General features: G+C 37.4%; 1 protein-coding gene and 1 pseudogene across 1 annotated transcript; both read right to left on the reverse strand.

Annotated features, from left to right (window-relative positions):
• LOC126689521 (perakine reductase-like) overlaps positions 1 to 14311 on the reverse strand; it is a 30263-nt pseudogene extending 15952 nt beyond the window's left edge.
• Positions 14312 to 18719: 4408 nt separating this feature from the next.
• Positions 18720 to 22284, reverse strand: LOC126689522 (perakine reductase-like). The gene is made up of 7 exons (XM_050384764.1): positions 22032 to 22284; positions 20926 to 21096; positions 20316 to 20519; positions 20013 to 20185; positions 19732 to 19828; positions 19364 to 19517; positions 18720 to 19118 (listed from the first exon to the last, which is right to left on the reverse strand). The coding sequence occupies exons 1-7, from the start codon at positions 22089 to 22091 to the stop codon at positions 18943 to 18945; spliced, it is 1035 nt and encodes a 344-aa protein (XP_050240721.1). The 5' UTR covers positions 22092 to 22284; the 3' UTR covers positions 18720 to 18942.
• Between the last annotated feature and the right edge of the window lie 1560 nt (positions 22285 to 23844).

A 23844-nucleotide genomic window follows, 5' to 3' on the forward strand; every position in this document is an offset into this window, starting at 1 on the left:
GGGAAACAAAATAGCATTACATTAGGACTAGAACTATGGGGAGTTCTCAACTCAAAGAGAGGAAAATTTGATAGATAAAGAAAAGAAAAAGGCTTCATAAACTGAAGAAGAAAATAGCCTGAAGTAAGAATGGAATGGAATGAATGACACTTATCGTATTAGGGGAAAAAACAGAAGGAAGATGCTACCAGAGAGGGGGGGGTGAGTTGTGTGTTTGATACGATACAAAACACCCATGTTATTTACTGTAGGGTCCATCTTTTTGTTCACCATAGGAGGACTCACAGGAATAGGCGATACTGATAACACAAAGCATAGTGATTAATTAATCAACTGATGAGGAAGTTGGTGACGCTGTCACCTCAGCATAAGACATGATAAGGATATATTTACATCCTTTGCTCATTATTTCTCCCAAGCAAACATAGACAACAGCACAGCAGAGAATTGATGTTTCCCTTCGTTGGTTTGTGCTTTAGTTTTCATGTCTACAATTTGCGATCACTTTGATGGAGTATTTGCATCCTTCCAGTTATACTTAGATAACATGGCCAGATCTCTTTCACCACCTACTTCGTTAATGGGCACAGCATCACCAATTTCTTTCAAATCCTCGTGTAAGTTTCACTCCCAAGGATCCAATGTTGTTGTCAAGATTCTTAACTTTAGTTGTCCCTGTAAATCATTCAATCAATGAATTTCACATCATGTTCAAATCCAAGTTCATGAAACAGAAATTTTCAATTAAGCAAAGTCTAACAAGAAAGGGTAAGTTCGTAAGTTGTAGATGTAGTAGGAACATAATTCTCTAACCATACAATTAAGAAGTATACTTTCATTTCTCATGGAAAAAAGAAAGAGCTAGTGCTAGAAGTGAGCAAGTAACCACATAAAGAATTTAATCACATATTTGTGAAGATAGCAAAAGAAATTAAGAGACAAATATACATACCAGGGATTGGGATTATATCATCTCCCTGATGGAGAAGCCAGGCCAGAGCTAGCTGAGGCGGAGTGCAAGCATGCTTTGCAGCCAGGTTGGCAAGCCGTGCATATAGAAGTTTGTTTTTCTCTAAGTTCTCCCCCATGAACCTTGGATGTATAGCCTATGCCATAAATATCAATGTGTATGGTATACATACTAATATATAAGTATACATTGTTATCTTAAAGGGCATAAAGATATAATGTAATCCAATGGTGGATTTGATAATCAACACATCAAATCAAAAGTAACTGAGTACTGTAGCATTGTTAAAAGTTACATTAAAGTGTAACTTGAACTCAGCCATATAAATATATATGTTTGTGTTTGTTAAGATTATAAACTGAATAATCTGTATATTGATGTGTGTAGAACAATGTACAATAGAGAGCCTTATATAGGCTAGATATGTGTGCAGTACAAGTAAAAAGAGTAAACTACAAGTACAGTGTACTGGGCTAAGCCCAATGGGCTAAACTAGTCTAAGCTATACACTAACATCCCCCCTCAAACTCGAGGTGGCAAGGAGGAAGCCAACTGGAGTTTGGATATAAGATCTCGAAGACGACCAGGCGGGTGAGTCTTGGTAAAGATATCAGCAGGCTGGTCAGCAGAGGAGATGGAGAATAACTTGAGATTTCCTTTCTTAAGATGCTGGCGAGTGATGTGGCAGTCAATCTCAATATGCTTAGTGCGTTCATGAAAGACATCATTATGAGCAATGTAGATAGCACTACGATTGTCACAATAAAGAGGAGTGGCAGTGGGCTGTGGAGCATCCATGTCAGCCAAGAGCCAGCGAAGCCAAACAAGCTCACAAGTGGTGTCGGCAAGGGCACGATACTCAGCCTCAGTACTGGAACGGGAAACCACATCCTGTTTCTTGCTGCGCCACGAGACCAGAGAAGTACCTAACAGGAAACAGAAACCTGTGATAGAGCATCGATCAGTCGGATCACCTGCCCAGTCAGCATCTGAATAAGCATGAAGCTCGAGAGAAGATCGAGAGGAGTAATGCAGACCATGATAAAGTGTGCCTTTGACATATCGAAGAATCCGAAGAACAGCAGCATAGTGGACAGAACGAGGTGCATCCATGAACTTACTAACCATACCCACGGCATGTGAAATATCCGGACGAGTAACAGTGAGATAGATCAAACTACCAACCAACTGACGATAGCGAGTAGCATCGGATATAGGTTCACCGTCCAAGGGTGTGAGCTTTGCATTGTATTCCAAAGGAGTGGAAACAGTCTTGTTATCAGTGACACCGGCTTTGGAGAGAAGATCAGAAGCATATTTAGCCTGGGAAAGATAGTATCCATCAGAGGATGAGGTAACCTCAAGCCCAAGAAAATAGCTGAGAGTGCCCAGATCTTTCATCTCAAAATGCTGACTAAGGAAGTTCTGAAGAGAGCGGATACCTACAGAATCATCTCCAGTAATAATCATATCATCAACATAAAGAAGAATAAGAGTGATACCAGCAGAGGATCGTCGAACAAAGAGAGCAGTGTCATGAGGACTCGAAGTGAAACCCTGCTGAGCAACAACTGAGCTAAACTTCTCAAACCAAGCTCGAGGAGCCTGTTTGAGGCCATAAAGAGCACGGCGAAGGCGGCAAACTTGATTGCCTGAGTGTGGATAGCCAAGGGGTGGTTGCATGTACACTTCTTCATGGAGGTCTCCATTGAGGAAAGCATTCTTCACATCCATTTGATAAAGAGGCCAACGGCGAACAGCAGCCACAGCAATGAGATATCTAACAGATGTAAGACGAGCAACAGGAGCAAATGTTTCCTCATAGTCAATACCATACTCCTGAGTAAAGCCCTTGGCAACTAGGCGAGCTTTGTATCGTTCAACAGATCCATCAGCCTTGGTCTTGATCTTGTAAACCCACCTACAACCTACTACAGACTGACCAGGAGGCAAATCAACCATATCCCAAGTGTGATTCTTATGAAGGGCATCTAGTTCTTCATTCATAGCTTGCTGCCAAAGAGGGTCAGTATGAGCCTCACGATAGGTGTGAGGTTCATAGAGAGTGGCAAGAGCAAAAGAGCAATGATAATCAGTGAGATAAGGGGGAGGAATGCTTACCCGAGTGGAACGACGAAGTTCAGGACCAATAGGAGACTCGGGAGAGGGTGGTGCCACAGGATCCAAGACAGGCGGGTCATATGCCGGAGACAGAACCGGAGATGAGTCGTCTGGAGAGGCAGTCGATGCTGAAGAATCCTCCACAAGTTCAGGATAGAGAGGGAGGAAAAGATCAGTAAAAATGGGAGACTCTGAGGAAGAAGATGTAGGAAACTGCTGAAGACTCGTGAAAGGACGATGTTCCCAAAACTCAACATGACGAGAGACACGAAGGCGATGAGAAATGGGATCATAGCAGCGAAACCCTTTTTGAGACACACCATAACCAAGGAAACAACAGAGACGAGTACGAGGTTGGAGCTTTGTTCGTTCATGAGCAGGAAGAGAGACAAAACAAGCACAACCAAAAACCCGAAGAGAGGAGTAGTCAGGAGTTTGACCATAGAGAAGCTCAAATGGTGATTTGTTGTGTGTAGTTGGTGAAGGAATACGATTAATGGTGTGCACAGCAGTGAGTGCAGCCTCACCCCAAAAGCGCTCAGGAAGAGAGGCAGAAATGAGAAGGGTGCGGACAACATCAAGAATGTGACGATGTTTTCGTTCTGCACGACCATTTTGTTGAGAGGTGTAAGGACAAGACCGCTGAGGAAGAGTACCATGTTTGTCTAAAAAGGATAGGAAAGATTTATCATTATATTCTTGAGCATTATCTGATCGAAAGACTTTAATGGTGCGATTGAACTGTGTTTCAATCATTTTATGAAATGTTTGGTAAATAGACACAAGTTCAGACCTATGGTGAAGCAGATAAATCCAAGTATACCGAGAAAAATCATCCATAAATATGACAAAATATTTAGATCCCCCCTCAGTGGGAACAGGTGCAGGACCCCAAATATCAGAATGTATAAGATCAAAAGGGGCAGAAGAAAAGGAGTCACTTTTATTAAAGGGCAATTTTGTTTGTTTGCCAAAATGACAGGAAGTACAATCAAATTTTTGAAACTGAACTGAACCTAAATGACCTTGAGAAGCTAATAATTGAAGACGAGATAAGGATGGATGACCAAGACGAGCATGCCATAGATCAGGTGAGGAGGTGGCAGTGGTAGCAGCTGCAGAAACAACTTGTGAAGGAATCTTCAAGTCATGAACCTCAAACATGCGACCAACCTTACGGCCTGTCCCAAGCACTTGACCCGTCCGGGGATCCTGCACATCCACACCATGATTAGTAAATAGAAGATCTACGCCTAATTCGCAAAGTTGACCAACAAAAAGCAAATTGAGGGATAACTTTGGAATATGAAAAGTGTCACTAAGGGATAAACAAGGAAAAGAGATTGTTCCTTTATGACTAACAGGCATAGGAGTTCCATCAGCAGTGTAAATGGTGATTGGATGTTCTAAGGGTGCCTTATCAGAAAATTGGGATTCATCAGGAGTCATATGGTTACAACATGCAGTATCAAAAAACCAAGGTTGTTTACCTGAGGTGACAGAGAGGGCAGTGGAAGTGCGGGATAAAACCTGTTGAACAACTGCCTCAATATCAGCCGTAGTAAGTGAGGAAGCCAAAGATGGACTTGTAGGAACCGATGGATCTGAAGGACATACAGCAGCTGCCTGAGGAAGAGAAGCTTTATTCTGCTCTTGCACAAATTTCTGTAGCTTACGACAAACAGAGATGTCATGGCCTTTGGCACGGCAAAACTTGCAGTGAACACCTTTGGAAGACTGAGAGGTGGGACGCCCTGAGTTTATTTGCGGAGGAGCAGTGAATGCAACAATGGGAGGCTGTGGTGAGGGTGTAGCCAATACATGATCAGATGATGTCATGTGATAAGTAGGCCGACGATTCTCCTCAGAAATGAGCTCCTTTACTGCAGCATCAAGAGAAGGAGTAGGAGACCGGCTAAGTAGAGAAGCCCTAGTAGGCTCAAAATCCTCACGTAAACCCATCATGAAGTGCATAAATCTACGACGATCCCGGTATTTGACAAAGAGCTCAATGTCCTTAGAACACACCAGTGGAGGATCTGCAGCAGAGAGTTGTTCCCACATAGTAGAAGTCTGAGAATAAAAATCAGAAATAGACTGACCTGTCTCTTGGCGCATTTGATAAAGCTTTGATTCAATGTGAAACTCCAAGCTTGAATCATTAGTGCAGTTATAACGATCGGCCAAAAATTTCCAAGCAGCCTCAGCAGTTTCAAGACGAGGAAGAAGATTATGAATGGAGGGAATAGAGGTATTGATAAACCAAGATAAGATCTTACTCTGAATACTCTCCCATTCCTCTAGACGTTCTTCATAATCATCTGTTGTAACAGCAGTCTTGGAAGACTCTTCAGCAGCTGTAGCTTTGGACTTAGGGTCAGGTACTGGCTTAGGAATTGAACCAGTCACATATCTCCACAGTTTACGACCCTTGAGAAAGACGGTCATATTCTGAGACCATGCATGATAGCTAGTAGGACCATCCAACATGATGGTGATAGGACGTATGATATCTCGTTCACTTTGTTGAGCCATAATGAAGAAAATGACCAAAAAGTGAGATTTAGATACCTCAAATGCAGAAACGGAGCCCAAAATCAGAATCTACGCGAAAAACTGAGCAAGACAGGTCCTGTTGAAAAATTTTGACTTGATCAACGGTCAAAGTCAACGGTCAAAGTCAACGGGCGGCCTGGTCAAGTCAACTGATGACGTGTGCTGACGTGGGCTGTGTGACGTCACGCTAGGGCTGACGTGGCAGGTCCAAAAACGAAGCTGGCGCGTGGGGCGCGTGTCAGCACGTGGAGCGCGTGGGAGGGCGTCTGTTCCGGCGCGTGGGGCGCGTGAGTGAGAGTGGTGGCGCGTGGCGGCGCGTGGAGCGCGTGTTCGTGAGGCAGAAACTTTAGGCGGCGCGTGACGGCGCGTGTGAGGTTGTTTCTGGCCGTTCTTTGTTGGGTTTTGCTCGGGATTGTCTGTTCTGTCACTCAATGCCTTTGCTTTGACAGTTGAATGAGCAGAACAATAAGATCCGAGAGTTGTTGGGACTGTGGGCGTGACGGCGGTGACTCGCTTCTGACAGTGGCTATTGGATGAAGGCGAGGGCAGCGGAAGAACGCCGGAGATGTCCACAGGAACCAGAAAGTCAGAAGAATGGCTCTGATACCATGTTAAGATTATAAACTGAATAATCTGTATATTGATGTGTGTAGAACAATGTACAATAGAGAGCCTTATATAGGCTAGATATGTGTGCAGTACAAGTAAAAAGAGTAAACTACAAGTACAGTATACTGGGCTAAGCCCAATGGGCTAAACTAGTCTAAGCTATACACTAACAGTGTTCAAAAACCATGGAATCAGTTTATTATATAGATTAGTAGTCACATACCAGCACACTCTCACTAGGCAAGCTCTCAACGACTCCTTCCCAGCTAAGAACCCAAGACCAAGAGGGCTATATGCCACTATCCCAATGCCAAGCTCTCTGAGAATACCAAAAACTTTTAATAATGCATGATGTGAAAATTTCCTGATAGTCTATTGTTCTAAAATATCTTATTCATAACCGATTCTAAGGTTACAAAGACAAACGTTAAATTATGTTAAGAATTCAATTGGCTATAAAATGCAAATAACAGAGCTATATATATATATATATATTTTTTTTTTTTAAATTTTAAAAGACCTGCAGAGTGGAACTATCTCATCTTCGATATCACGGGTCCACAGAGAATATTCCATTTCTAAGGCAGTGATGGGATGAACTGCATGAGCTCTTCTTATTGTGTCTACACTAGGTTCTGATAACCCAATGTATTTTATTTTTCCTTCCTCCACCAGCTTCTTCAGCTCCTCCATCTACCATGCCAAAATAGGTTATAACTTCTAATGCAAAAGGACATGAAGTTTAAATCCAGTACAGTTCATCCATTAAATAGATGAAAATAAATAGTTTGTATAAATCGAATTTTGTAGCAACTTGACCTTTCTCTGCTTTAGTAATACCGAATTTTGTAGCTAGTTGAATTTTCTCCCTACCAAGCTGCTTCAAAGCCTAAAAAGACAAAATAATTAATTTAATATTTGAATATGTATGTATTAAGAAACATGATCAAAAGAATAAGAATGGAGCAGTAATGAAGAAAGTTAGCAAGGCTCGTGTAAAGAAGACTAAAGAACAGAAGAGAGTTATAAGACCAAACGACAGTAGCATTGGTGTTTTGCTAAGAAAACTACTCGTAGCATTGCAAGGATAAGTGGAGCACGTGACATGCATGTGGGAGAGTTGGCTGAGTTATTGGACAGATGGCTAATGGTTATTGGTAGCTTGTAAATAGGAAAATCTGTTAGGAATCTGTTAGAGGCAGTTAGTAATCTTCCCGCTCTTTTCTTCTTCTGGTAGAGCAGCAATCGTAGTATAAATATAAAGTAGTGTATTGTAATTCATTCACTTCTTGTATACAGAAATTAAGCAATAAGAATTTTCTTTCTTACTCAGAAAATTCTCTCTCTGATTCTTGAAGTCTCTCGTACTTTCTTCAATTTCTTTTGCTTGATTTTGAATACTCTGTTTTAGTTTCTGATTTTAACATGGTATCAGAGCACTAAACAAATCAGATCAGAAAGTTTTCTTTGATTTCCGATTCGAATTTCCAAAATTCATCTTGTTTTCTCCAAGTTTCTAAGCTCCGTTAATGGCGTCCACAGAAGAAGCATCCAATAATCAAACTACTTCTAACAATCAATCTTCTTCTACTGTGAATGAAGATTCAGTCAATCCATTTCTTCTTAGCAGCAGTGACAGTAACACAGTCCATCTTGTTTCTGAAAAATTGGTTGGTGGAAGGAACTATTTTCCATGGGCTAGATCGATGATCATTTCTCTCACTGTGAGACATAAAATTGGATTTATCGATGGTACAATACCAGTTCCAGATCCAGATTCTCCACAATTCATTTTGTGGACTCGATGCAACATGGCTGTTTTAAGTTGGATCATCAACTCAGTTTCACCTGGAATTGGTTCTAGTATCATGTACACAGATAATGCTAGAGCAATCTGGCTTGATTTGCGCCACAGATTTTCTCAGAAAAGTGGACCAAGAATCTTTGAGCTTCAAAAGGAATCTGCCTATCTTGTGCAAGGCCAATTCTCAGTGGAGGATTATTATACAAAGTTCAAAGCCTTAGTTGATGAGTTGGCCAATTATCAAACCATTCCTCTTTGCAAGTGTCTCTGTACTTGTGGATCTCAAAGGATTGGTTCAGATCTCAGTGATCGTGATCAGGTGATGAGATTCTTAATGGGATTAAATGATTCCTATTCAGCAATTAGAGGCCAAATTCTGCTTTATGAGCCCTTACCAGACATCAACAAAGTTCTTTCCTTAATCTTGCAAGAAGAAAAACAAAGAAGCTTCAAGAATGGTGATTTCTCAGGAGCAGTCACAACTCATCCAATTGAAGCCACAGCATTCTATTCTGATGCAAGATCTGGTCCAAAACACAATGGCAGAGGAAATTTCAAGAAGGAAGGACCAATCTGCACTCATTGTGGGAAATCAGGGCATACTGTGGAGAAGTGCTATAGGCTGCACGGGTTTCCACCAGGTTTTAAATTCAGAAATAAGTCTATGGCAAATCAAGTTACTCATACTCAAGTACCAGGATTTGGGAATCAGGTGCCAACTTTTGGGAATGTCACTCATGCTCAAACCAGTGAAGGTTTAAGCTCTTCATCTTCACAGTTTCCAATCTCCAAGTCACAATGTGAGCAGCTCTTGGCTTTCTTGAATTCACAGTCTGTTGGTGATACTCAGCATTCAACCTCTCAGCAGTCAGCTAGCTTACCTTCTGGAGGAGTAGGCACTTCACAGCAGCCATTGGCATTAAGTGCCTCTACCTCAAACTATCTGAATAACTTTTCAGGTAAAGTCTTTTGTCCTTCAACCATTCCCATACCAAATTCCACTGTTTTTAATGCCAAGCTAGTTAATAGATCAGCTTTTCACAATAGCAGTTGGATCATTGACACAGGAGCCACTGATCATATGGTGCACTCCATATCAGTTTTTAGCTCTGTCACTTGTGTCTCTAACTCTTTTGTTCACTTACCTAATGGTGAAAAGGCTTTAGTAACTCATATTGGAACTGTACATCTCACAGAAACTCTAATCCTCACTGATGTATTGTGTGTTCCTTCTTTCACTTTCAATTTAATTTCAGTCAGTCAATTGAACAAAACACAAGCTTACTGCCTTATCTTTCTTGGTTCATTTTGCTTCATTCAGGATCTTGCTCCTTGGAGCACGATTGGTCTGGGTAGAGAGCAAAATGGATTGTACCTGCTGGATACCAAATTCACTAACAAGGATTTGACTCATGTTCCAGCTTTGCCTTTCTGTCATTCTGTTTGTACTCAGCTTGATCTTTGGCATTTCAGGCTAGGGCACCCTTCAAGTGGTAAACTTGAGCTTTTAAATAAAATTGTGCCTTCTGTACAGTGTATTAAGAATGCTCATTGTGATGTATGTCCAATAGCAAAACAGAAAAGATTGCCCTTTCCTTCTAGCAATAATATTTCTATTTTTCCATTTGATCTTGTTCATTGTGATTTGTGGGGTCCTTTCTCTATTCCCACCGTAGATGGTTACAAATATTTCCTTACAATAGTTGATGATTTCTCTAGGTGCACTTGGATATATTTGTTGAAGTCTAAGTCAGAAACACAAGTCCTATTACCACATTTCTATGTTTTTGTTGAAACTCAATTCAACAGAAAAATTAAGTGCATTAGGACAGATAATGGTACAGAGTTTCTGTTGAAAGATTTTTTCAAGTCCAAAGGCATACTTCATCATTTAAGTTGTGTTGAAACCCCTCAACAAAACTCCATTGTAGAGAGGAAACATCAACATATTCTCAATGTAGCTAGAGCACTTAAATTTCAATCAAATGTGCCTTTAGCATATTGGGGAGAATGTGTACTCACTGCTGTATACCTCATAAACAGACTCCCCTCTTCTGTCCTTGAGAACAAAACACCTTATGAGGTTTTATTTGGCCAAGTTCCATCCTTTTCCCATCTCAAAGTCTTTGGTTGCCTTTGTTATGCTTCCACACTTGCACATCACAGGCACAAATTCTCACCAAGGGCAGTAAAGTGTGTGTTTTTGGGTTACCCCCTTGGAATTAAAGGATATAAAGTGATGGACCTTGCTACACATTCAATTTTTGTTTCAAGAGATGTACATTTCCATGAGACTATTTTTCCTTTTCAATCAGATTCATTCTCTCAGCACATTGATCCTTTTCACTCAATTTCTCCACTTGTCATACCTATTCCTACTCCCACAGATTCAATTCCCTTACCTAATGACCCTAGTCCTTTTCAATCTAGACAACTTGACACATGTGTTGCAGAAGTTGTCTCTGCCCAACCTGCTGCTTCCTCAGGCCCTATTCCTACTCCTGTTTTGGACTCCCATATTCCTGATACTTCATCTATTCAACTTAGAAAATCCACTAGGCCACATAAACTTCCATCTTATTTGCAAGATTACTCCTGCAACTCCATTTCTCACAAGCCCCTTTCTGGTAGTCCATATGATATTGCTGACCATCTTTCTTATGCTAACATTGGACTCTCTCATCATTCCTTTGCCCTTGCTGTACATGCTGAGGTTGAACCTGAGTTTTTCCATCAAGCTGTGAAGTCTAGGGCCTGGCAAGCTGCAATGGATAAGGAGATTTCAGCATTGGAGATGAATCACACTTGGGACATTGTACCTTTGCCTTTTGGTAAATGTCCAATTGGTTGTAAGTGGGTTTATAGAATCAAATACAATCCTGATGGTTCAGTGGAAAGATACAAGGCTCGGTTGGTGGCAAAGGGCTATACTCAACAGGAAGGCTTGGATTATTCTGAAACCTTTTCTCCTGTTGCTAAATCAGTTTCTGTCAGGGTCTTGTTGAGCATTGCTGCTGTCAAAGGGTGGCCTTTACATCAATTAGATGTAAATAATGCTTTCTTACATGGGGATTTAGATGAGGAAGTATACATGTCTTTGCCCCAGGGATTTCACAGCAAGGGGGACTATTCTGTTAATGGTTCAGTTGCTGATTCAGATTCTCCACTTGCTGGTTCTGGTTGTAGACCCCTTGTGTGTAGGTTGAGAAAGTCCCTTTATGGTTTGAAGCAAGCAAGCAGACAATGGCATGCAAAATTATCAGCCACAATTAGTGAACTTGGTTTTGTACAATCCAAGTCAGATTATGCTCTTTTTGTGCACATTAAAGGTTCAAGTTTCACAGCCCTTTTGGTATATGTAGATGACATTTTGATCACTGGTAATGATGCCCAATGTGTGACAAACCTGAAAAATATCTTGGATACTAAGTTTGGTATAAAAGATCTAGGTGGTTTGAAATATTTCTTGGGGTTAGAAGTGGCTAGAAGTGAGAAAGGGATAAGCCTTAACCAACGAAAATATGCTTTAGAGGTGCTGACTGATGCAGGAATGCTTGGTTGCAAGCCTATGAAAACTCCTATGGAGCAGCATGTTAAGTTGTCCAAGGGTGAAGGCAGCTTGATTGATGATCCATCCCAATATAGAAGGCTGATTGGTAGATTGATGTATCTAACCTTGACTAGACCTGACATATGCTTTGCTGTAAACAGGCTAAGTCAGTTCTTAAGTGCACCAAGGCAGCCCCATCTACTAGCAGCATACAGGGTTCTACAATATGTTAAAGGTACTCCAGGGCAGGGCATCTTCTTCTCAGCTCAATCAGATTTCCAGTTGAAAGCATTCTGTGATTCAGATTGGGCAGGTTGCCCAGATACAAGAAAGTCAGTTACAGGATATTGTGTATTCCTTGGAGACAATTTGATTTCATGGAGATCCAAGAAGCAAAGTGTTGTTTCAAGATCCTCAGCTGAGGCTGAGTACAGATCCATGGCATCAACTTGCTGTGAAATCACTTGGCTTTTCTTCTTACTTGAGGATTTCAGAATTCAACATTCAAAAGCTGCATTTTTATATTGTGACAATAAGGCTGCCTTACACATAGCTGCGAACCCCGTGTTTCATGAGAGAACAAAGCACATTGAAGTTGACTGTCATTTGATAAGGGAGAAGATTCAATCGGGCATGATCAAGACTTTCCATGTCAAAACAGATATGCAGTTAGCAGATGTGTTTACAAAGGCTTTAGGTGTATCAGCTTTCATGAAATTGATAAGTAGATTGGGTTTGCTGAACATATTCAGTAATTGCATCATTTATCCAAAGCCTTTCCAAGACACAGTAGCTGTTTCCACTTCAGAGGCAGCTCTGGTCTTGAGGGGGACTATTAAGAAACATGATCAAAAGAATAAGAATGGAGCAGTAATGAAGAAAGTTAGCAAGGCTCGTGTAAAGAAGACTAAAGAACAGAAGAGAGTTATAAGACCAAACGACAGTAGCATTGGTGTTTTGCTAAGAAAACTACTCGTAGCATTGCAAGGATAAGTGGAGCACGTGACATGCATGTGGGAGAGTTGGCTGAGTTATTGGACAGATGGCTAATGGTTATTGGTAGCTTGTAAATAGGAAAATCTGTTAGGAATCTGTTAGAGGCAGTTAGTAATCTTCCCGCTCTTTTCTTCTTCTGGTAGAGCAGCAATCGTAGTATAAATATAAAGTAGTGTATTGTAATTCATTCACTTCTTGTATACAGAAATTAAGCAATAAGAATTTTCTTTCTTACTCAGAAAATTCTCTCTCTGATTCTTGAAGTCTCTCGTACTTTCTTCAATTTCTTTTGCTTGATTTTGAATACTCTGTTTTAGTTTCTGATTTTAACAGTATGTTACTAGGGCTACTTTGTTTAATTGGACACAAATCGAAACTAAACATACATAATCAATAAATCGGCATGCAAGCAAGGTGTGACCTAAAATGACATTTTTCATTTCAATGTGATTAGAAAGTAGAAGTACCTTGCCAACCATGATCTCGTTATCATGGTTATTTCCGTAGACATCTGCAGTATCAAAGAAGGTTATACCCCTTTGAAAAGCTTCCTTTATAACAGAGCATCCAGCATCATGCGATAAAGGAGCATTTAGTATTCCAGAAAGTCCGCCACATCCATCCAAAAGCCCAATCTTGAAACCTACACCCAAAAAAGGAAACCACAAGAAGATCATTGAGGCGGTTCCTTGCAAGCAAAATTCATTCCAGTCCGATAACTTGTGTTTCTATATAGTCTTCAGGTTGGAGGTGTGTTCAATTGATCAATACAATTGGTCTGTTCCTATGCTTCTTACAGATGAGATGAAGATGCTATCATGAAGCTAAAATAATCTAAAAGAATATTTACTTTGTCTTGCTAAATATTAATCTGTTATCTTTTTTTCTTGATAAATAAACATTAATCTGTTATCTGTGTAAACCTTACCTCTCTAAGTTCACATATGTTACAACAAACTCTGAAGGCTTTGTCTGAATGACAAAATTTCATCTGTTTCCACAATTCTCATAACAGAAACAGCAGTCCATCTCATATGAGATTCACAAGTGCGGTGTAGAGTCTTATGCTAAATCATTTCAATTGTCCGATTTCTCTATCTAAGGTTTTTTTGCCACCCCCTTAGGACAAGGTGATACTTGTGGTTGACTCTATGACACTCCCACCCACACCCACTGTACTATACAGAATAGTCATATGTCATATTACATCCATATGCATGCAGATGATCGTCATATATACTATTATTCTGGTGTAAATATCTAAAGCCCCTAACAATGCAAACACAAAAGCAATTCTTTACAAACTATGGGTGAGAAATTGAAGATCGTAAGACCCTGATAAGGACACCAAACAGGGAAGCATTGAGACTTCTTCTTTGTTTTTAAGCTTTCTGGTTCAAAATACAAACAATAAGGAGACGTAGAGATGCAATTCAACCCAACATGTACACTACAGTAACTGGTCCAAAAAAAAATCTTGGATTGGTGGAAAAACTAGTGCCTATTACTTTTTGCAGGTAGTCCTCCAATTTACAATACTGGAATACCCATCAGTCGGAGAAAAAGAAGCTTACCTCCAGTCCCTGACTGCCAAGTCTTACTCTTGGAATTTGGATATGAGGCTTCTCCTCCATTCTCAACAAATTACTGCACTGCTTTCTTCCTTTTTTCTGAATACTGCACTGCTTACTTTTTTTTTGCTAATCTACTGCACTGCTTACTTTACACTGGTAAAAGTTGTAACTTTTATATTCTCATTCTCCCACCGACCAATGATTAAAAGAAGGATAGTAGGTTAGATAGAACCGAGATCATGTGATGTGAATGACTATCAAATTGTGGTTGCTAGCTCTGGCAAGTAGCATAAGGTATACTGTGTTTACCAAAATTTATAAGTGATGTTTTTGCTTTTTAACTGACTATTTTACCCTCTACCAATGAGACATCCCAGAAACTTCATTGATTTATAGTGTGGTAAATTGACTTTAGATTGGAATGGTTTACGTCACATTTTAAGCCAATAAGCCTACCACCCATATACTGATTTGAGTTTTAAAATTTACTTACATTTTTAAAACTCAATGAAATTGAAAGGAAAAATGGTATCAAATTCTTTGACTTTGGTTATAGGATTATAGTTAGTTAAAAGTTAAAAATGAGTGTTTATCCCCTTTTCAGATATAATAAATAAAGTATGTGTAACAAAATAGTTTTTTCCCCAAGTTAAAACTACTTGTGAAAGGATTATAGAAATGATAAAACTTAGCTACAAAATTAGTTGTAACTTTAATCTACAAACTTACTCAATATCTTTTTATTGGATGTGAATTTTAACAAATTTACCATTGGATGGCATATTCTTTTTATATTCTCCATACTTGCAAAATTTCTAAAAAACTAAAAATCAATAGATATGTCATCAATAAATTGTTTAAATTACAAGTTTTTTTAGTTGAAGATTATGCATAAAATATAAACTTATAAATCACATAGTAAATAATATTTGATTGACACAAATTTGATATGTGTATTAAAAGTGTAAAGAAAATGCAATTTAATAATTAGATTTCCAAAATATGTATTAATATTTAATTTATTAAGTAAAGTTGTAGCTTAATACTACAACTAATTTTGTAGTTAAATTTTGTCCTTATAAAAATATTGCAAAAAAAATGATTTTTTTTAATTAAAAGTAAATAGTGCTACATGATATTGAGTACGTTGAAAACATGTAGCAATAATGGTGCTATTATGCAGATGCTACTAGGTTAGATAGGAACCGGTACCATGTGATGTGAATGACAATCAAACTGGGTTTGCTAGAACTGGCAAGTAGCATTAGGTGATATTGTGCGTACCAAATTTTGTCCTTATAAAAACATTGCAAAAATATGATTTTTTTTTTATTATTATTAAAAGTAAATAGTGCTACATGATATTGAGTGCGTTAAAAACATGTAGCAATAATGGTGCTATTATACAGATGCTACTATGTTAGATAAGAACCGGTACCATGTGATGTGAATGACAATCAAACTGGGTTTGCTAGCACTGGCAAGTAGCATTAGGTGATATTGTGGGTACCCAATTTTATAAAAAGTAGCAATGGGCCCGAAATTTTGCTGAATTGTTTACTTCCTCTAACCCCCATGGTTTAGACCGTGTATTGGATGGTGTCCAAAGTGTGGTGACAAAAGACATGAGGGCTGACTTAGCTAAACCATATACGGTGGAATAAATTGAGTTTGCAATTAAAGAAATGGCTCTCTTAAAAGCTCCAAGTCCATATGAAATGCCCCCGTTGTTCTACCAAACATATTGGAGTAAGGTTGGTATGGATATTTCTCAGGTAGTATTGTCTAGTTTAAATTTGGGTTCATTGTTGAAATCCATTAACCATACTTTTATTATTCTAATTCCTAAAGTTCAAAATCCTGAGCAAGTGACTGATTTCAGACTTATAAGTTTGTGTAATGTGATTTATAAAATTGTTAGTAAGATTATTGCAAATCGTCTAAAGCCTTTTTTGAATTCTATTATTTCAAAAGCTCAAAGTGTTTTTACTGCTGATAGATTAATTACTGATAATATTCTTATAGCCTTTGAGTCCCTTCATCATATGAAAAATACTTGTACCGGGAAAATAGGTTTCATGGCTCTTAAATTGGATATGAGTAAGGCCTATGACAGGGTGGAATGAAGGTTTCTTGAACAAATTCTCTTACGAATGAGTTTCCAAGAGTCTTGGGTGGCTTTGATCATGGAGTGTATCACAACCGTGTCTTATTCCATTTTGGTGAATGGTGAGCCTAAAGGTTTGGTTAAGCCTTCTACAGGTTTGAGACAGGGAGATCCCCTCTCACCCTATCTATTTCTCTTTTGTGTTGAGGGGTTGAATGCCATCATTAGGGGAGCAGCTTTGAAGGGAGAAATTCAAGGTTTTTCCTTGTGTAAAAGGGGGCCTAAGATTACTCACATTTTTTTCGCAGTAATAAACATTAAATTATCTAAGTCATGCTATGTAATAGAATAACATTATATTTCTTATATAGTATCTTATAATTCAATAAGATAACATCTATGAAATCAAAGAAAAGAAAAAATATAACAACTTTAAAATACAAAACTAAATCACATCAACCTAAAGTAGAGTTATAAAGAACACAAAAATTCATCAACCTAAAGTAGAGATGCAAGAAAAATAATAAAATCCACCAAAAAATGATAAGAGAGAGAGAGAGAGAGAGAGAGAGAGAGAAATAACTTTTTGTGTGTGGGAAGACTATGCATATAAAATGAGAGTGGATTGCAAATTTAAAGTAAGAGGACAGGCCCCTCAGAAAAAGAAAAAATTAAAAAAAAAAAAAAGAGAACAGGAATAAGAAAAGCCAAAAATAAAAGGAAGATAAGGGAATAGAGGAAGAGTGATATTAAGGTAAATAGTAGTAGGGATATAAAAAGGCAAAAGAGTTGGGAAAGATTGGAGAATGTGTAAAAATAAGTTGGGAAATTAATGATGGGAAGATCATGAATTGAGAAAGAGAAAAGATGATTAATTATAGAGAATGTGTGAAGTGGGAAACCCAATTAATATATATATATATATATATATATATATATTACTACCAAACAAAATTAGTTGATGGGTATATTCTATATGACATTGAATGATTTCAATACTTTTCTTTTCTTTTTTTAATCAAGAAAGAGAAATTTATAAAGAACTGGCAAAGGAATCCGGTCAAATTGGGCTCGGCAATTCATGAATGTAGTATTGGTAGCTATGGAAATGGTTGTGGTGCTGGCCACGGTGGTGACTTGGACTTTTGTTTTGGGGAAGATGGTCTTCTCGTTTCAAAAACAAATGAATAAAATGACATGAAGCTTTTTGAAAAATCCACTATCAACTTTCTCTATAAATAGATTAACCTTCACAGCACGCGCTCATCCAAATCAAATCCAATACAATCCCAAAAGTTAAGAGACAACATTTTTTCCTGCAATATCTAAAGGGTCACCTTGTGTTGAGTATACACGTTGTAGAAGTCCCACTTGGAGAAAAATAAATAATTTGAGTAATCTATATATATATATATATATATATATAGCCAAAACTCAAAGAAAATCCAATTAAATTTTGATTGGATTCTTAATTTTGGAACACATGTCCTATTTAATTTTTAATTTTGTCCCAAGTGAATTATTGATCATAAAAATCGAAAAGTCTAAATCCAATTAGATTCTAAATTGGATTTCAAATGGAGTCCAATTTTCCACCACGTGTCCATCTAAATTTTTAATTTTTGTGTCAAGTAAATTATTAGATGCAAAAACTGAAGAATCTAAAACCAATTAAATTCTAAATCATATATATATATATATATATATATTAGAAATGTAAGGTTTAAAAAAAGTGTAAGCTAATACCCAAATATGATTTGAACATCTTCTAAAAAAATACTAATTTAAACCGTATAATTGTGATTGTTTTTAATTGTATTCATGCATATACATAAGGCTGCACACTGATTAATATAACATAAATGAGTCTTAAGTCCTTAGGTTTAATCTTTTTTTTTGTAAGTGGTATCCCTTAGGTTTTAATTGGAGTTCCACCGAGGTATTATCTCCCTAGCATTGACCTCGATCGTAAGTCTCCCCCAACATATTATCTTCCTGATCAATTGGACATTAAAGTAGTTCAAATATCCCAAACTATTTGCCTTGGTTTGATTACCATACCTTCAGTTCTACTTTTTCTGTGTCCTGTTACCAAGTCATAAATACACTCGAATAGTTTCTGTTGGTGCCTAATTAAGCATGACAGAAGCTAAAGCTGCTATACCTGTATAACTAATCCCTTAACAATTATTTCCCAAAGTGAAAGTTCTGGAGAGGCTACAAATGTTCCACAAGACTTACGTCACAAGAAGATATTATAGTCCCAGAAACATTAGACTATGAAAAGCATATTGAAGGGATTACTATACACCAAAAAATCATTCACAGAGAAGAAATTTACCTCAAAGTTGTCATTAATTTACAGAACAAAAATTTTAAAAAGTGGAAGCAAAAAATGTAAGGCAGCTTAGATAAGAAAACAGATAGGAAACTTTCCTACAAGTACACGCCAAGATTTCAACATGAAAATGATAATACGTACATAATTCGTTCATCACTCATCCACAATTCTCTGAAGAAAATTCCTTCTCTCATCATATCAGCAAGACATTGACTTTTTCACCCAATCATTATTCCAGAAAAAGCAATATAGTAAGAAAATAAAAAAAGAACATTTACATAGAAGGATCCACTTCGTTTGTTCATAATTTGCAATTACTTTGGTGGGGTATTTGCAGACTTCCAAACATATTGAGAAAATATGTCATATTCTCGTTGTCCACTAACTTCACCAATGGGTACAGCATCATGAATTTCTTTCAAATCGTCTTTTGTAAGCTTTACAGCCAATGAACCAATGTTGTTATCAAGGTTCCTAACTTTAGTTGTCCCTGCAAAATATCAAGAAGGAAACAAGAATCATCCATGTGATAAAAATCTCATGACATGCTCAAGACCATGTACATCAATCAAGATTTAGGCATAGGTTAACAAAGGAAAAGTATAGTTTCCATAACAAATGAAGATTAGGATTTCTTTTTGCATAGTCGTGAAGAAACCAAACAAGCATATACCAAATTAATTCAATCACATATATCAAAATGATGGCATTTATAATGGAAAGAGATGACTATACCAGGGATAGGGATTATGTCAATTCCCTGATGGAGAAGCCATGCCAAAGCTAGTTGAGGAGTGGTGCAGGCATGCTTTGCAGCCAGATTAGAAAATTTGCTATAAAGAAGTTTGTTTCTATCCAAATTCTCATCATTGAACCTTGGATGATAAACCTGTGACAGGAACAAGAATTTGAGTTTAAAATGCAAATTCCTCTGCCAAACAAGAAATCATTCACCCATATGTGTAATTCATAATCTGGTAGGACAGCTTCAAGGTTAGGATCTGCAGGGAATTTCTTGCATAATCTAACTCATTCAAATTAATAAATCAAAAGACCATAATACAAAAATTAATATTGCTCATTATTAATTCGTAGTCACATACCAACAAACTACCAGTGGGTAAGCTCTCAACAGCTCCCTTGCCACCAAAGAACCCACGACCAAGAGGACTATATGCCACTATCCCAATACCAAGCTCCCTGTAATAAAGTGGTGAAGCTTCATGAAGTAGATGATAAATTCTTCATTCAGATTTTGAAATACTCTTGAGTGTATCTAATTCAGAACCAATCCCAAGATTGCAAAGGCTACAACTTTCACCTATGTACCTTACAAATTTGGTTTAACAATGCAAAAATTAAATAGAGCTATATATCAACAAACCGGCAAAGTGGAATTATCTCATCTTCAATTTCACGGGTCCACACAGAATACTCCATCTGTAAGGCAGTGATGGGATGAACTGCATGAGCTCTCCTTATTGTGTCTACACTAGCTTCTGATAACCCAATGTACTTTATCTTTCCTTCGTCCACCAGCTTCTTGAGCTCTCCCATCTTCCTTACAGAATGCAAATCAGACGTAAACAGAAATCACAATTTCGAATATAGTCTTGTGTGTTCAAATAATAGATCAAGAGTTAGAAAAACATTTAAGAGGAGAAAAAAGAAATCTCTTTATGCTTACAGTATCCTCAATTGGCACTGAAAGGTCAACACGATGCTGATAGAAAAGATCAATGTAGCCTACATCAAGCCGTTTAAGACTAGCTTCACAGCATTTCCTGACATATTCAGGAGTGCCCTTTGCCCCATATTTACCCTCCCCTAATAGAGTGACTCCAAATTTTGTAGCCAGTTGAATTTTATCCCGAGGAAGCTGCTTCAAAGCCTGCGAATAACAACAATACTGCAATCATTTTGGGGATATAAATTTTCCACTAGATAATTCCAACAAAAGATTCATATCTGAAAAAAAAAAGTATTCTGGTTAAACCGTATTGCATATACTGTGCACAAACAATCGCATTCTTGCCATGTTTGAAGCATAAGTCAACTGGTCATATCATTTTTTGTGCCTTACTGCATTTATCTTAATTCATATTTTCACTCAATTTCCATGTTTGAATATTTCTCATTTAATTAAGAAAGAAAGGAGTTCCCACAACCCCCGATGGGAATAGTGGGGCTGAGGGAAGGTAAATAGAATAAAAATTGAATAATCAAAAAAATGAAACATGATCATTTGTATGCTCAATTTATCAGCTTCAAACTTCAAAATAAAAATAAAACAATACCTTGCCAACCATAATTTCATTATCATGATTATCTCCATAGAGATCTGATGTGTCAAAGAGGGTGATACCCCTATTGAATACTTCCTTGATAACTGAACAACCATATTCATGAGAGTGAGGAGTGTTGTATGCTCCTGACAGCCCCGCACATCCAAAGCCCAATCTAGAAATCTACAAACCAGAGAAGAACCCATTAAGAGAAAACATTAGTCTTATTCAAATGCAGTGAAAATAGTGATGAGAAGCTACAAAATCAAAACATTGGATGTCTTTATTCTTGGTAGGTCAAGTTAACACTTAGTCCCCAAGGTCAGCTCTATTTATCAATTAATTTCTCTAGATCTTACACAAGGAGTTACTTTCATGATGCTGGTAACGCGTTCAAGATTACTCACATGATCTTTTTGTAATTAATAGGAAAAAAAAACTCGCTAGATGTGACTTTGTAATTATTTCTTTATCAAATTTCTTATGCTGGATGACTCTGAAAGGCCTTGATTGAATTACAAAACCTATTATTGGAAGTTGTAGGAAAATAGTGAAGATTTGCATCTGCTTTTGCGATCATAGAAATGCAAAAGGTACCTCTTGGTGTTTCCTAATAGAGAAGTCTACAGTTTAAATCCCCTCACCCCCATTATAACTTTCAAATTGTAAAAATAAAAAAATGGCAGCGGATGAAGAATCAATTTTTAAATTAATTGTCATGTAATATTGTTCTTTCTGGCTGATATATTATTGGAATAAGATTCTAGCATCCCAATAAATCCTAGAAAGCAAATCTTACACACTGTGATTGAAAAAGTTAAAATAAGATAGACTCTACAAAGTGCACACCTATATAATAAAATTTGCAACTTGAGAACATGTGATGTTAGTGTTGTTCCATTAAACACTTGGCAGTATAGTAGTATACACACCACAGTAAATATCAGACAGGCAGCTATTGTCGAAACTAGATAGAAAGCCCAAGAAATGGATGCGAATCACAGTTGCAGTTGGTTTAACACTTACTTAATGCATGAGCAAAATGAAGAGTGTCCATCTAACAAAATAAATGACTTCTCCAAAATGTTAGGAGAGAAGGAAATGACAAACAAAGTTACCTCCAATCCCTGACTGCCAAGTTTCACTCTTGGGATCTGGATTTGGGGCTTCTCCTCCATTCTTGACAAACAGGAGCTTTGCAACGCTAGCCAAAATGTTTCAATGAAAAGTACTTCTCTTTCAAATCTGACAAGGTGCCGTAGTTTAATTTTTTCCCACCAATACAATTAATACAGTTTGGTGGCTAGGGACTACTAGCAGAGTGCAGACGTTGACTTTTTTTTTTTCTTTTTTTCTTTTTTTTCAATCCCTGGTTTTTTACCTGAAGCATATTGTAGTCGGTGAGAGGAGAGGCACACGGTACACATGTAACACTTGAGCAAAGGATTTTTGAAGTCGGTCATGGATTTTTGACTGAATAGTAATGAATACAAAATATTAACTGGAACCAGTCCGCCACACACACAAATTCACACCTAATAATTTAATTTAATATGTTTAGTTGTCAACTTGTGATTAAATTATAATTCTTACATTTGGGATCACCACCAGAGGTATCTAATCAAAAATTGAAATTATTGTACACTAATCACTAGTTCATGCTTAAATATGCTGTGAAATTAGATGTGGGTTTAGCTGAGTCCCTATAGTTGTACACTTTGTGTTTTGGCTGTTTGGGTTTTTAAAGAGAGTTCTTTTGCTACTGTTATTATCTCCTAATTTCATATATAGTTAAACTGAGAGTACTTGTGCTATTGTTATTATCTCCTGATTTTATATATAGTTAAACTGTGATCTTATTGTTGTTAGTGGATGTAGGCTTGTCAAATCATGTAAATTTTGGTGTTTTTGGTTTTCGGAAGTGTGCTGATTAATTATTTTTGTCTTTACTATTAAGTCATTAACCCCCAAAGAAAAGGTGGTCTTTAATATGACTAGTTTGAATTTTGTGGGTGCTAGTTGCACAACAAATGCTATCAAAGCAAGGTTAAGATTAAATCTTTTAGATAGTTAGATTATAGTAAAGATGATAGGTATCAAGCATAAAGTAGAGAAATTTTATGGTAAGGAAAAATTTTCTTTTTGGCAAAGGTGAATAAAGAACCCCTTAATCTAACAAGGAGTTATAAATACCTTAAACCCGAAAAAATGAGTGACGAAGTCCAAAAAGAGATGAATGAGAATGCAACCAATGCAATTTGTCTCCACGTAAGTGGTGTGCTCATTCATAACATCCTATAAGCATAAAAAGCATAACGGATTTGGAAGAAATGACAAGGTCTCTATATGAAAAAGAATCAAACAAACAAATTGTACGTGATAAAGAACTTTATGACTTGCAAATTAAGGAATGATAGTATCTATTGGAGCATTTCAACATGTTGAATTTTGGGGTAAAGCTTGAGGATAAAATGACACTTCTATTAGCATGGCTTCCCACATCTTTTGATTACCTAGTGAATATGTTGATGTTTGAGAAAGAGACACTAGAACTCTAAGAGCTGGACTTCTTGTGAAGCAAAGTCAAACAATCGTAGTAGAAGCAAGTATATAAACAAAGAGCTCTAACAAGACAATATCTCTATCAAGATCACGTGCAAAGAATGATATAGAATGATTTTGTTGTCACAAGAAATGAAACTACAAATATCAGTGCACAGAGTTGAAATAACACTTGGAGGAGAGAAAGAAGATGTTTTTATAAATTATAATAGACCACTTGCCTCAAGTATATATCCTTAAAAACCCTCCATCTATAAACAAAATTGTAACACATGGGTAAGCTTTACACCATTCCAGACTTGTCCAGGCCTATAAATCCAAAACACCAAAACATGATAAGAGAATGATGCTACCCAAGCTGCTTATCTC

Source organism: Quercus robur, chromosome 6 (assembly GCF_932294415.1).
Source record: "Quercus robur chromosome 6, dhQueRobu3.1, whole genome shotgun sequence".
NCBI classification, from domain to species: domain Eukaryota; kingdom Viridiplantae; phylum Streptophyta; class Magnoliopsida; order Fagales; family Fagaceae; genus Quercus; species Quercus robur.